This window comes from Antechinus flavipes, chromosome 4 (assembly GCF_016432865.1).
Source record: "Antechinus flavipes isolate AdamAnt ecotype Samford, QLD, Australia chromosome 4, AdamAnt_v2, whole genome shotgun sequence".
NCBI lineage: Eukaryota > Metazoa > Chordata > Mammalia > Dasyuromorphia > Dasyuridae > Antechinus > Antechinus flavipes.
Window position 1 is genome coordinate 372,322,970 of NC_067401.1, and position 15,289 is coordinate 372,338,258.

At 37.4% G+C, this 15,289-nt stretch overlaps 1 protein-coding gene across 2 annotated transcripts in view; it reads right to left on the bottom strand.

Moving 5' to 3' along the window:
• The window catches only part of SMYD2 (SET and MYND domain containing 2), an 86,876-nt gene that overhangs the window by 12,680 nt on the left and 58,907 nt on the right, over positions 1 to 15,289 (bottom strand). For both annotated transcript variants that reach the window (XM_051998380.1, XM_051998381.1), the window contains 4 exons: positions 13,413 to 13,473; positions 12,191 to 12,315; positions 7,411 to 7,478; positions 2,555 to 2,657 (listed from right to left, as the gene is read on the bottom strand). In XM_051998380.1, the coding sequence (XP_051854340.1) occupies positions 2,555 to 2,657; positions 7,411 to 7,478; positions 12,191 to 12,315; positions 13,413 to 13,473 (357 nt within the window). The remainder of the gene's footprint in view (positions 1 to 2,554; positions 2,658 to 7,410; positions 7,479 to 12,190; positions 12,316 to 13,412; positions 13,474 to 15,289) is intronic.

Below are 15,289 nucleotides of genomic sequence, written 5' to 3' on the forward strand. Positions count from 1 at the left end.
CCAGAGCGGGAGGCCTGGGAGACGCAGAACTCCCGCCCCACACAGCGGGCTGCTTCCGCTTCTGCCAGCTGGGCCCAGGAATTCGGGAAACTCTTACCTGCAGTGCCCCTCAGGCTGCTCCTGAGTTTTCTAACGTGCTCCTGTCACTAAGCCTCTGAGCATATGGAAGGGGCCAACATTTAAATATCCATTATCTATTCACTGGGACCGGCGTTTGCTGATCATCCCACATAATCAGGCAAATGTCTGACTGAACAGATGGACCTCAAATAGCCTTTTAAGTGCCAACAACCTTGGGCTCCAATACACACATTTGAGAAGAAAACTTGGAGGGGGCCCCCGGGCTTGATTCTAGCACCCCAAACTCAGGAGCCCACGGAAGCAAAACATCAGGTTCAGTCCACACTATTCCTCGCACCCCTTTTCTTTGCAGGGCTGGAAGCAAGAGAAAAAGTGCCTTTCTACTTTCTTAGGGACATCACTACACAATTTTTCAAAAATTCAAGGAGTAAGGGGAGAGGGAGAGAAAAGGGCCGCAGAATAAGCCTTCCCCACAATCTTCCTCCATAAACGCCCCCATCACCTTTTCATCTTGCGAGGGCTGATGGACAAGCCTGTGCAATACTCGCACTAGCCAGAAGATGGCGACAGAGTCCAGCAGACGGTCCCTGCCCATCTCAGCTGGTCATTGCCACAAATTGCTCATCTCTTCAGTCTGTCCCCAAATGAGCATTTCTGTCTTAAATGACTTAATTATTCTGACTAATTGGGATTTTTTTTAAACAAAGAGACACTAGGGTAGATTTTATGAGACGGATATTCAGGAACCTAACAGTTCTGCCAAGGATGGAGCACATTTCTCCCATTTGTAAGAAGGCACAAAGCTCTTTTTAGGCAATGGCTTGTTTTTTTCAGAACAATCTGTATTTCAAGACTCTGATGTAAAATACTCAGATTGAGATTTACGTTAGAAATTACCAAACTGATATTTGACTTAAACTAGAGAATGATAATAATCGATGTTCCTGCCGGTAACTGGAATGTAACTGTGATCTACTTTTAAGCCAGATCCTACCAGACAATTTAAAGGATTAAATTGTGAAGTACCACAATGCAGACACTTTGCAAGTCACAATTTCACACACATTAAAGGAAATATAATCCTACATCAGGCACTGAAAGCAGAATACTGCCTGGCAAATGTGAAAATAAAGTGAAAATAGCCAAGCCAGAAGAATTGGGGGGAAACCAACAAAGTAACAGAAAGATAAGTGAGTGAGTAGAAATGGACCAAAAATCCCAACTAAGGGCTTTGAAAGAGGAACTGAAAAAGTTTTGATACTTTATTTCCTGAAATTATTTTAAATAAATTTAAATAAAATTGCTCTTAACCAAGTTTAGTTGTTTCCATATAACTATATATATATATTTCTTGAAAGCATTCAAGAAATCCAACTTGATGCCATAAAAGTATATATATACATATAGCCATATAACTTTGGCAACATCTAATCAATACCATGTGATGACAGTATAGAAAACATAAGAGAGAATAATGAAAGACATCCATTCACCAAGAGAGTAGCACCTCTAACTCAGGACAACCCAAAAGAATGTAAGCTTTTATCGCAGAAACGGATTCATTTTTTCCCATTTCCTCTCTATCTTTGTCTGGCACACAGTCAGTGCTTAATAAATGCTTACTGATTAAGTGATCAATTCACTCATGCAATTCTTTGAGTGAAGTTAGCCTCTTTTCTATCTATCTAAACTGCTCTTTCTGTTCGTTCCTTACAAGAGCCGGATATTTGACCATCCATCTTAATTGAGTGTTTGAAGGAAAAAAAACAAGCACCACAATCTTTGAAGCAGCAACATAATTTCTGTTGACTGCCAAGAGCAAGTTAGTGGAGAATGTGAGTTATAGCATATTACCAATGATAATTTTCACCTAAGAATTGAATAAGGAATTTCAGCCAGGATATGTGTGATTTGAAAAGGAGGCAGGCTGTAAAGGAAGGAATAACAAAAGAATGGTGTGAATGCTGCCCATACGATGACCTATGGGGAAGCATAGAAGGAAGTTCTACTAAAAAAATTTACAAAAAGACATGGGGAAGAATCACACAGGATGAAAAGACATGAAGGTTTGGGGTCTGTACAGAACACAGATCCACTGAAGATGACAAAAATAAACAATAAAAGCAACCCTTGAATATAGAAGGATATGAAAAAGCTGTGGCAAAAATTATTAACGTAACAACAATTCAAGTTAAGATAGACCCTAATTCAAAGACTACCAAATTGCAGTAACAAAAAGAAACGAGTACTAAGCTATAAACCTGGATAATCCACAAAACAGATAAGTTGTCCCATGAAGAAACTGAGAAAAGACTATAAAGTTGAATGGATGAAATTCGTGGCCATTATTTTCAGTTCTATTCACTTCACTCTTCCTGCTGACTTTGCACTGATTTCCCCCCACAGGTTAACTTACAAGAAAGGCTGGCTGACATTCATACTACAGTTCATGCTGGTTTATGCTCACACTTACCTCATCTCCAGGATTTATTTCCTGCACAGCTCTCACTTCGGCCAGGGTCCCCTTATAGGTGACAATCACGTTGGGACAACAACTGTGGTTCATCAGTGCAACGCTATTGTCAATGGAAAAAAAACAAACTATTTATCTCAAGGTGATTGGCAGGAAATTAAGCACCACTCAGCTGGAGAGAAACTTTTAAAGAAAGACTGTCACTTCATAATACTAATCTTTTAAGCTAGTAATTAACAATTTCACTCACTTTAAAGGAAGTATAATCCTATCTAGGGATTATAACCTTTAGTGGCACTGAACAGCATAGCTGCCTGGTAAATATGAAAATAAAGGGAAAATGGCCAAGCCAGAAGAATTGAGAAGAAACCAACAAAGTAACATAAGGTTAAGTGAGTAGAAATGGACTAAGAATTCCAACTAGGGATTTTGAAAGAGGAAATGAAAAAGTTTTGATACTTTATTTCTTGAAATTATTTTAAATAAAATTATTCTGAACCAAGTTTAGTTGTTTCTATTGGTGTTTAAATAATAATTTTTAATAAAATTAAATTTAAATGTGTGTCCTCTCAAGATGTAAATTTCCCTCTCATTAAGATGCATGGTTTCAAGAGCATCATATATCTAAACATCTTCCATAAACTAAAATAAGCAAAGGCCACTTATCAATCATTTTCCAAATCACTTTTTTATATTAAGGTACCATTTCCAAAGCCAGCTCTCTTCAGATTCTGAAAAAAAATCCTCATTCTCTGCAATGTCTGGTTTCCTACATGGCACTCTGCTTAGGATTTCTTGGCTGATCTTGACTGAGCAAATTCATTTGTGCTCTCTGCACCTCAATTTCCTCATCTGGAAAATTGGGACAGGACTGCCCCTGCTGTTCTCATTCTACTTCTCAGGACTGGTGGGAAGGATAGACAGTTCATGTATGTGAGGGGCTTTGAGCTTCTTCTGATTGTATCAAGGTCAAAGTTCTAAGAACAAAAATGTCTAAACTACAGGGGAAAAAATGCTTGATCTCTGAAAATGCTACCTTTGAAATCCCAAGGCCGACACGAATTTCAACCCAGAGGACTTTTTTCCCCCCAATTAAAACTGTCTGAAAACTGGGGCTCATCCTCACACAAGCTCTCACATCTATAAATGTTATTGTTACAGTGTCTGATATTATAAATTCCTTACCTTTGATTACTAAAAGGAAAAAAAAAAAAAACCTTTCTTCCATTCACACCAAGAATACAAAATGACAGCACTGACTCAGTAGGTCAGTTTGTTCCTTGAGGTCTAAGGGAGAGCTAGCAATGGCTACTCCTGGGTACAGAGGAGAGACCAACTACTTTCTTCTTGCTTTCCTAAACTCAATGCTATCAGAGGCTTGGGGAAAGGATGAAACTGGCTATGTGGCATTCTATTTTAATTCAGCTTTATTGGAATGTGATGAGGAGGGATTCGGTGCACCCTCCTCCTACTCCAAACTGAAGACCAAGAAAGAGACCAGTGGCTTGACAACATACATGAAAGAAAATCAGACTCTTAAATATAAAAAACCCTCAAATCTAAGAGATTTTTCAATTTCATTAATAAAGTCAAAATATACCAACATAATGGCTCTCTTCCAGGAAATATAGCATCTGTGTTTTTTTTTTTTTTTTTTTTTTGGGGGGGGGGAGGGAGACTGGAAATGTGATTTTATTAATTTAGGGAACTCCTTTGAGACACTTCTTCTAATAATACTGAATGATACTTGCAGTGTTAGACACTTGATGGACACCCCAAGAAGCCTGAAGGTATCAGAGTTGGGCTATCTATCTATCTATGCTCTGTCTCATTACAGTGCCTCATGCCGAGTTCATTACAAAACAAATGAAAAATATTTTTTTAGGCACCCACAACTTCAAAAACAGAAACTTTTTTTAATTAAAATGATCAACTATGATAGACTTAGCTCTTCTCAGCAATTCAGTAATCCAAGGCAATTCCAGTAAACTTTGGATAGAAAATGTTATCTGCATCTAGAGAAAACAACTATGGAGACTGAATGCGGATCAAAGCATGCTGTTTTTGTTTTTTATTTTCTTTTGTTTTTTTTTCTTTCTTGTAATTTTTCCTTTTTGTTCTTATTTTTCTTTCTCAATACATGGAAATATGTTAAAAAATGAATGCACATGTTTAGCCTAAATTTTTTTTAAACTTCCAACTCTCCCCTCCCCAATCAAAGAAATAAAAAAATTCAAAAATAAAAAGAATCTGAAACTGTTTGTTTTTATGGTGGCATAATTTTTTTTTTTTATTAGCTATTGAAAAGTACTGAAAAAACTCCCTTGTTCAAAATGTTTTCCTATTGTGTCTTCGGTCAAATCCTCTCTTCAATATTTGAAGTCCTTTCTAATCCAGCTCCAGTTTTTCTTTCTAGGATTCTAAAATAACTTGAGAGACAGAATGATACTGAAGGCAGGGCACTGGATTTGAGACCAGAAAAACTTGGGTTCAAATCCCATAAAAACTAGCTGTGGTGACCACAGGGAAGTAATTTGATCTTTCTGTGCTTCAGTTTCCTCTCAGTAACATGAAAGAGTTGAGATTCATTGATTTCTAAGGTTGTTGCTAACTCTGAATCTGAATGCCAGTTGAATGAATCTAAATTCATCAGAGCCTCTCTGCACCTCAATTTCCTCATCTGGAAAATTGGATTCTACTCCCAAGATTCTAAGTATCCATCTAACTCATATTTTGGCCAAACCGGCCAATTCCTTGTTCCTTCTAGGTAACATTTAACTCTCATTTCCTTCCACTGTGCAGACTGGGAGTGGACTTTTGCACTGCCCTCTATTAGAATCCTTGCTCACTTCAAAGTTTAGATCACTCACATCAAATGTTATATTCCGTGAGATATCGTTAGGTATTCACATGAGACCTTTCATGATCCTTCTGGCTGTTGATTCCTTCTCTCTCCCAGATAAATTTTGGATTTACTTTTAATTAACCAATCAATCATCAATCTTTCATTTATTAAGTTCCTATAACATTTCAGGTATTATACAAAGTGCTAGGGAAACAAACCAGCTCTTGTCACTAAGGTGTTTACATTCAATATGGGAAGATGATATTTATAAATATAAATATATACAAAATAAATCCTTGATAGATTATGTATATGTAACTATGCATGTATATATATAAAATATAAACATACACAAAATATGCATATGTGTGTATGTAAATGTATGTATAATAGTATTTCTTTATATCTATATATATATGTGTCCTCCCCCACACCACTCCCTACATAAGACAGTTGAGGGCCAGATCTTTTTTGGTTTTGCCTTTGAATTACTAATAACCAGTCACAATGGTAGGCATTTAATACATGGATGCTGAATGATACTTTGGTTCCTAAGATACTGGTTTCAAAAGAATTCACTTCAGAGATAGATTTGTTTTCATTGAGATCTCTATAGGGAAACTCTCCAATGTTCTCCTTTCTCCCTTAGGAAAAATGTCATGAAGTCACTTCAGTGTGGCTATCAGAATTCAGACAGTGGCGAGGGACTCCATGTGGTCTTCCAGTGCTATTATTAATAAATAAACCTTCTAGTTATTCTAGAGGAAGGCACAGTCATTGCTGTTCATCCAACACAAAGCAACTTAGTAATTCGTTGGTGACTTCTTGTCCCCTGGGTTAAGCAGCAAATTGGGAAAGTCACAAAAATTCAAAAAAACAAACAGCATAGGAGATGAGAGACTGAACTATGACCAAAGGCAGGGATACTGTAAGGGTCTTGCCTGCATGTGTCCATTCAAACATGCAGCACCTCATTTCTTTTGTAGGTAAACCTTATTGAATTCATATGACATTAACTTGTATTTTGATTTAATTTGGATACAGGCTATGTTCACTGTTCCTTTGTACTACCTCTAAAAAAGGTCATTTGTGTTTGGGCAAACATGAATATGGGGAGGAACATATAAACTATATATGAAAACAAATTGGTTAAACATTTTTAAAGCATTCATTTTCATTAAATGATAAACCTGCTAGTATCAAAACAAAACCATGTCTAATAATATCCAATGATCAAATGAAATACCATATGTAAAGCATTTTGTAAAACCTTAACACACTCTATAAATGCTAGTTATATAGCTGTATGTACATTGTTCTTTAAGAATAACATTTGTAAAGTGCTTAGTATAATTGCTGACACATAGTAGGTACTTAATAAAACACCTACTGCTTTCCCATTTTTTCTCCTCAGAAATATTTTGTTAACCTCATTTGAAACAGTCTCTCTTCAAAAGTGGGGGATGGGTTACGAGAAACTATATTTCTTTAATAAGTTTCTCTAATTCACTACTTCAGCTGGGCCTCCCCCCCAATTCAGTCTGAATTAGTGAGGTTTTTCTGTATTCATGCTGTGCTTTCCCCATATTCACAATGATCAAAAGTTGAGATGAGGTGAGAGCCAATATTTCTTCTAAGCAAAGCTATGGAAATACCTTAGTTGGCAATTAATCGTTAAAACTGAAGATTACCTGAACTGAAGATTATGTAGAAAGCAAATTTCTCAGCAGGGTATGGGACTATTGCTCCTATGAACACTATAAAGTGTTCTTTAATAACAGTTCTCTGCCTGGCAGGACTTAACAAGCAACTGCTCTGATAACTACTACCTTCAAATCCTTAAGTGCAGGGGAAATATTTTGAAACCTGGCAGAATTTAAAAGCTGTCTTAATTTACTTGGAGTTTTATGTCTGCCACATGCAGACATTAGGTAGATTATTTAAAAATCAAAAAATTCAAATTCATGTTAAGCTCGAGAAAAGGAAAGAAAAGAAGGCAAACCCAGCCTACTCTGGAAATATTGCTGATCCCAGATGTGAAAGTTCTTCATCTTCAATTGTAAAGCCATTGCAATTAACCTATAAAAAAGAAAAAGGGAGAAAGAAGCAAATGAACAAAATAAGAGGCAAGAATTCCTTGGGGGTATAAACCACTGCCTTTCTTTTTGACCTCTGTCTGTCACTAGAAAGACAATCTAATAAGCATCTTTCCATAACATGAATATACCTCCATTTTTTTAATATGATGGTTTTCCTATTGACCCTAGTCAACAGGATATGTGCTTAGAGTTCTTTCTCTGATAAAGTAAAGAGAAAAGGAGAAGCACTTTATACTTTTGTCTAAATTCTTTATTACACTGGAACATTTAAAAACATAAAAAAAATTGTTTAAAATCAGTGGGCCACTAGCTAGGGCTTGATAATATTTGTTCTACAGACATAGAGATCAGTGTTTTGATGGAACTTTTCGACCTTACTCAACATAGGGTATGAGATGAGAAATTTGTTCCTGAATATTGTGACTTTGCCCTGTTCCCCAATAACTGTGGCCTACCGACCTGGGTCATCTCTAGACTGGATTTTTTTTTTTTTTAAATCACAAAATTCACAACAGGATGACTTACTTCTTAAATCTCATACTACAATTCATGATGCCCATGGCTTAGCACCTTACTACTGTTAATTTCCAAAGCAGGAATAACTTGAAGAGGTTCATTTGTTCACCCACTCCCATCCTTTCCTTGGCATTTAAAGCCCTTTATGATCTGTAGGCTGATTAGACATTATTTCTCCTCTTGTACTCTACACTCCAGTCAAACTGGTTGGGTGCAGTTTCTCATAACTAATGTTCCCTCCCTCATTTGGACCTTTGCACATGGCTACCTCCCAATTCTGAATGCTCTCCCTGCTTACCCTTGCCTCTGATACCTTTCCTGGCTTAGCTCTAATGCTACTTTTCTCAAATAGTCGTTTCCTAATTTCTTAATTTATCATTATCTCTCCTCCACATCCTGCTCACCAAAACGACTTCCTTTTTGTCTCTTATATATCTGATACTTATTTATCTGTGAATATGTTGTATGTTTAAGTAGAATGTAAGTTCTCCAAGAGCTGAGACAATCTCATTTTTGTATACATATATATACACAGAGTCTCAGACAGAATAGGTATTTAATAAATGCTTGTAGATTAATTAAGCCATGTAGTCAGGTAACTATAAATATAAATAAGTTGTGGCAATCTATGGTTACCCCACGTTCTGCCACAATTGTCAAATAATTAGCTTCACTCAATCTGGGCACAAATACCTATCAGGTCTTATCTGAGTACATTTCAATTCCTTTGGTATCAGGGGGAAAAATGGAAATGACGCTAAATTGTAAAAAGAAAAACAAAATCTGCTTCACGGTAAGCCATGAGGCCTGGATGCTAGTACCCTTAGAGAATTGATTGTTTATTCAATAAGCATTATTAAAAACCTATTCTTAAGGCAGCTGGTAATATAGTGGCTAGGGGATGAGCCTGGGGTCAAGAAGAAATGAGTTCAGGGCCAGCCTCAGTCACTTATTAGCTATCTGAGTCTGGGGAAGGCACTTAATCTATTAATCTCAGTTTCCTCGTCTGTCAAAAGGAAATGGTAATAGCATCTCCCTCCTTGGATTGTTATGAAGATCAAATGAAAATAGTAATAATTATAAAGTGCTTGCCATAGCTCCTGACATATAAATGTTAGCTGTTACTATTACTATTACTTTACCAGCTTACTTTTTATCCCACAACCTGTGTCTTGCCCATGGCAAACATTCAATAACAGAAATACACTGAGGCAATTCGGTGGCACATAGACAGAGTACCAGTCTTGGAGTCAGGAAGCCCTGATTTCAAATCTGGCCTGAGATACTGACTAGCAGTGTGACTCTGTGCAAGTCACTTAACCTTTACTGCCTTAAAAAAAATTAGGAACATATCATAAAATCCTAATTTGGAAGCTGGGAAATACCTCAGAGGCCATCTGGTTCAAATATCACTTTTTAGATGAGGACATTGAGGGCCAGGCAGGTTATATATATCCAAGGAACCAAATTAGGGTGTTAATTCAGGTGCTTTGACTATAAATCTGGCACTCTTATTAAGAACATAGCCTGCTGCCCTTCAGATGAATAAATGAGTAAAGAAATGAAAGAGCTATCTGACTATCTGACATCTCACTTTACCACTTGCCAACTTCCCTGTTTGTATGAGGAAGGGTTAGATTTTGATGAACTCTGAGATCTTTCTCAGCTTTAACATTCTATAAATCTAACTCCAGCCCCTCTCCCTCTCCTTTCCCTATGACAGGAGATACAGAAGGCATTTCTTCATGGTGGCGAGTGTTTTCAAAGTTTCTTTCTGGAAGGTCGTGATAGAAGCTCCAATTCTACAGCAATTTACTTGGCAAGTTTCTCTTCCCCACTAAAATAGCCAGGCAGAAGAAGAAAAAGTAAATTTCACCTATTAAATAGGAAGCATAAGTCAAATCAAGCATACACGCCTTTGCTAAAGTTATTCTCTTAATTAGCATTTAGACTAGATGTAGGCTGTGCAACAAAAATATACTTCCCAACAATGTGTGTATTTGTGGTAACTAAAACACACCTCAGTCCCAAGGAGGGAGTGTGGACATGTTCCATTGCCAGCAGCAAGTTCATTCCAATACTCTCTCCACATACAGAAGTCATCTTCATCTTCTTGCCTTCTCACTGGCCATTTGCTATGCTAAAATGCATTAATCTTCACCATCAAAATTCTCCTCTTCCTTCAAGCTTTGGTCCAAGTGCCACCTCTTCCAAAAAGTCTTCCCCTGACCCCTCAAATTTTCTGTCTGCATTTTATTTTTGTTTCTATCTTGTCTGTTTTCTGCCTGATACAATATCAGTTATTTGAGGGGAAGTACTTTATAATTTTTTAACTGTATCCCAGTAGTTAGCAAAGTGTTTTTGTAGAGAAGCAGAAGTTTAGTTCAACAAACATTTATTCATTAGCTATCTGAGTAACTCTGGGCAAGCGACTTTCTTCTCTTTGAAAGTTTTTCTCTCTACACAACTGAGAATAGACTAGATGACTTAGAACCTTTCAGCTTTAAAGTGCTATAGTTCCTCTTGTGACCCAATTCACTCTCTCATGACCTTCAGAACGATCTGGCATAGAAATCCAAAGTGTGATACCTTGAGGGCTTTTCATTAGTACTCTAACAATATTTTATCATAGCTAGTTGTAATGTTTGGACTAGTTTTCTGGGGACGGGCCTTTGTCTCAGCAGGATAGCTGCCACAAGAATGGTCGGGAATAGAGTCCACAGTCTTTATTGTCTCCTTCACAGTCTGTGTTTGTCATAGTCTGACTCAGTCTCAGTCTGTCCCAGTCTGACTGACTGTATCCCACAGTCTGACCCAGTCTCAGTCTGACTTTGTCCTCAGTTCTCTCAGCCCTTAAATACCCAATTACAATTACCCATCATTACAGCATACTGAGTATGTGCCAACTATAGAACCATTACATCACCATGCTAAGTACTAATTGTATGTAAACTAGAGAATCATTATCTCATCAATTCCACTGAGTTGTAAGTATCCTTGTTTCAAGTATACTTCTCCAGAGTTCCGGCCTTCTACAGCTTGAGCCAATTTTCTCTTTTTTCTCTGGAAACCAAAACCTGCCCTGCATTACTATCTGTACCATCTCCATTTACATAACTCAAGACTGGTTAAATTCCTTTCACTGTTTCCTTCCGTTGTCTATAAAGGTTTAACCATTTGTTTTTGATATTCTTATTTTCCAACCCTCTTTTAGACCTACTCTTTGTTCCTTTAATTTTTAATTTTGATTATCTAGGACCTTTTTCTTAAAAACCAAGAGAAGTGGAAAATAATTTTCACAGTTTACTAATGTCAACCATCTTTACATATATATGATTTGATATTTATTTATTTAATAATAATAAAAAAAAATTAGACAATCAGGGTAGACTTAACCCTTTACTCCCATCTCTTCTTTTAAAATATCAGGTCATTCATCAAATATTTATTAGGCACCTACTATATGCTAGGTACCAGGTGAGGTAATGGGAATAAAGAAATTAAATGAACAATTACTGCCCTCAATATCAATAGGAAGAAAGGGGGAAAATGTTCCCACAAAATAAAAGTTTAAAATAGAAATTTAAAATTGTCTTTGAATTAATTCACCACCTCCACCTCTCTAAAACCCACAAGAAATGAGTTGTCACTATTGTAAAATGTCTTCTCTTTCCTCTTAGAGGATAAAAAGTCTTTGAGGATAGGTGTTGAGTCTCACTTTACAGTATAGATCACAGTGTCAAGCACCTGGCAGGTGCTTAATGCTTGTCAAACTGAATAACAACAATCAATTTTACATCAAAAGCTGTTTCTACTGTTTTACAATTTATACAATATTCCCCCCCACCTCCCAAGACATTCAACAAGGCCCAAATGATAGATTTCCATTTTTATTCTCACTAGGTTCATCAGAGGCACAGAACACTTCTATTCTTATTTCATCCATGAGGAAAACCTGCCCAGTGTCACACAGAAAGGTAGTGCCAAATTCAAGATATGTATCCAGGACACTAAGAGATTATATCCAACTCTGTCTATGCTATTCTCATGTGCAAAAACACTGTGCATGGTAGTGGAGGAAGGAGCAAAGAAGTAGGTAGAGAGAGAGAGAGAGAGAGAGAGAGAGAGAGAGAGAGAGAGAGAAAAGGTATGAATGAGACTGTTGAACCTTCTTACCTGTGCAAAAAGGGTAACCAGGCTAGCATTGTCTGGGTATTCTATGTGCTTGGAATAAAAGTGATGAAGAGCAGAAATGTCACTTTGGATCAGTTCTCTCTTCTCATTGTCCAGCTTATCCAGATCTATGGATAAAGAAAAAAATCCATGTCACCTACGCAGACAGGTTGAAGACCCCTTGCAATTAAGGTGTCAACTTTCTCTTATTACTATCAACGGCAAACAGAAGACAACCCAAGAACGGATCTCAGGAAACATCACTCCTGACCAATTCTCCCTTCTTGATCAATTCTGGGTCCCCTTTGGGAAAGAAACCAATCATTTTCTAGGAAAAAAAGAGATGAAGTATTTCTACTTCCTCCCTAACCTGAAGCTATTTGTGTCCTGATATTTCAAAATGACCGTAGCAATAAGGGACATGGGTGAGGGGCAAGAAATGCTTCCAGTCAAGAAACATTTATTAATCACCTTCTATGTGCCAGGTAGTGCTGGGCATCCAAAAAAAGGTAAAAGGTAGTTCCTGCCCCTGGAGGAGCTTGCAGTCTATCGTGGGAGACAACATGCAGTCAACTATGTACTAATTCTTACAGGCAGCATAAATTGGAGAAAATCATCACAGGGAAGGCACTAGTATTAAGAGAGTTCTTCCTTATTAAGGAGGTCTCTCCAGAGACCCCTCCCCTCTCCCCAGGCTCAAACCATCAAAGGCTCTTACATGAAGAACTGGAAGTGGCCTCTTATATCCAACTTCCCCATTTTGTAGTTGAAAGGTTAAGTGATCCCAGGGTCTCAGGGCTAATAAGTATCTGCAAAGGGATTCAAATCTATGCTTTCCTTGACTGTAGGTCTAATTTCAGTCCTCTATTGCCTTTCAACAATTTGGCCAACATTAAGAAACTACACAGTTGCTCCCAGACAAAACCTTTTTTGAACAACTTAATTTTGCAAGGCTAGTACTCCAATAAAGTCCAGAAACTTATCTGCCTGCCAAAAAAGGTGAGATATGATAGAATTGGTGCTGTGTCATCAATTTTACGAGCTACCAGTTCTCCTTTTCTCCTTATTCATAATTCTGTTTGTTGTGGAGAAAGGAAATCATTAAAAACAAGCAAGCAAATAAAACATGTAGACAAAAACAAGTCCTCTTCCTTCTACTTGGCTACCATATGGTAATGGTTAGTGTGGTTTGTAAATTGGAAAACCTTAAGGTGCCAGGACTTACGTGATTCAAACTCCTTTACAGCCAACAATTTCTCTGATGATGTTCTCTCATGGTGTGTCTTCTAATTAATTGGGAAAGAAAGTATACAGGTTCAGTTTTTGCCCTAAGTGCAAGATCACAGTTATAACTTTAAAATCAACACTTAAAACTTCTGTTTTGAGAACATCATTTTATATTGTAGCAAGAGAAGTCTTATGGAATATGTGTGTGTGTGTGAGAGAAAGAGAGAGAGAGAGAGAGAGGTGTTTGTAATATAAAAATGAAATAAAAACTAACTAAATAAAACTATTTTAAAAAGAATTTTGTGCAGAAAGAAAGTTTTATCCAATGAGATCAACACTAACCCAGAATATTCTTTCTTCCTCTCTTTCTTCCTCCTTCCCTCTCTCTCCCTCTCCCTTTTTCCTTCTCCCTCTCCCTCTTCCTCTCTCTCGGCAATTGGGGTTAAGTCATTTGCCCAGGGTCACACATCCAAGAAGTGTTATATGTCTGAGACCAGATTTGAACTCAGGTCCTCCTGACTTCAGGGCTGGTGCTCTAGCCACTGTACCAACTAACTGCCCCAGAAAATACTCTTTTAAAAAGTGACCTAGTCTGGCCTAGAGGTGAGACTATGTTTCTCTCCTCTTTTGTCCCACCCCCTTGGTGCTCACCAGATTGCCGATATCAAGAGTTCTGATTGAAGAAAGGATAAAGTAGGAATACACATCACCTTACTTTCTGAAGGATAATGAAAAACCAGAGCTTAGCCTAGCACCTGGCACACAGTAAGTGTTTAATAAATGCTGCCAGATGGTGACTTGATCAGACCTTTGGCCATCCTGCCTTGAAGGACCATGCCCAGGGGTTAACTATTAAAAGATCATCAATTTAGAACTAAGGGGAACCTCAGAGGCTAAAGTCTTACTTTCTTATTAAGGAAGAGAAAGAAACTGAGGGACAGAGTCATACATACTCCAAGTCTAGTACTATATCCACTCATATCTCTTAAGACATGTCTTATTTTTCCCATTGCACTGACACAAACTTAGCCCAGTTCCAACTATCCGCTGATCAACTGCCTAAAGTAAATTTAGATTTCATAGTTTAGAAACTCCTCTTATATGCAAAGTAAAAATAGCTAATTTTAAGGTCTGCAAAGCTCTTTTATAAATAGTATATCATTTGATCCACACAATTACTCTGGGAAATGGGTGCTACTATAAGATGATATTTATGAAGGTTCTTAATATAGTATTTGGTACATAGCAGGTACAATATAATGGTTTATTCCCTTCTCCTTTGATTCTGTTATAGCCTCATTTTGCAGAAAACTGAGGCAAACTGAAGGGACATATGAATTCAAGTCTTCTTGACTTCAAGCCAGTATATTCTCTCCACTGCACCAAGTGATTGCTTAATACATCCACTGGTCCCAGTGTCTGTGCCTTCTATGGCTTTTGTCTCACCCCAGGATGCCTGCTATAGTGTCAGGTAAGACTTTCAGTATGTTGCTGGCTTTGTTCTAAACACCTGGAGAGGAATAACAATGTTAAGTGGGATAGGAGTTGGGAATCAAAAATAAAATAACATTTGCAAGAATTCAAAGATAATATCAATCTGAAGCTCCTCCTTGGCCATCCTGGCAAGTCATTCAATTCATGGTTGAAGGTGGTTCATCAGAAAGATATGGCAAATATGTAGTTTAAACATTTAGCTTCAATCCTTCTACCCCATCGCGTCCCACCTCACCTCCATTCCCCAAAGTATAACTGGAACACTGAAGGCCTGCACAGATTTTGTGATCCTTATGCTGAAGACTTCTGACAGATTTTTTTGAGCTGAGTAACTCTCATTTAAAATATATAGTATTATTATTACTATGGCAAATCTACCTG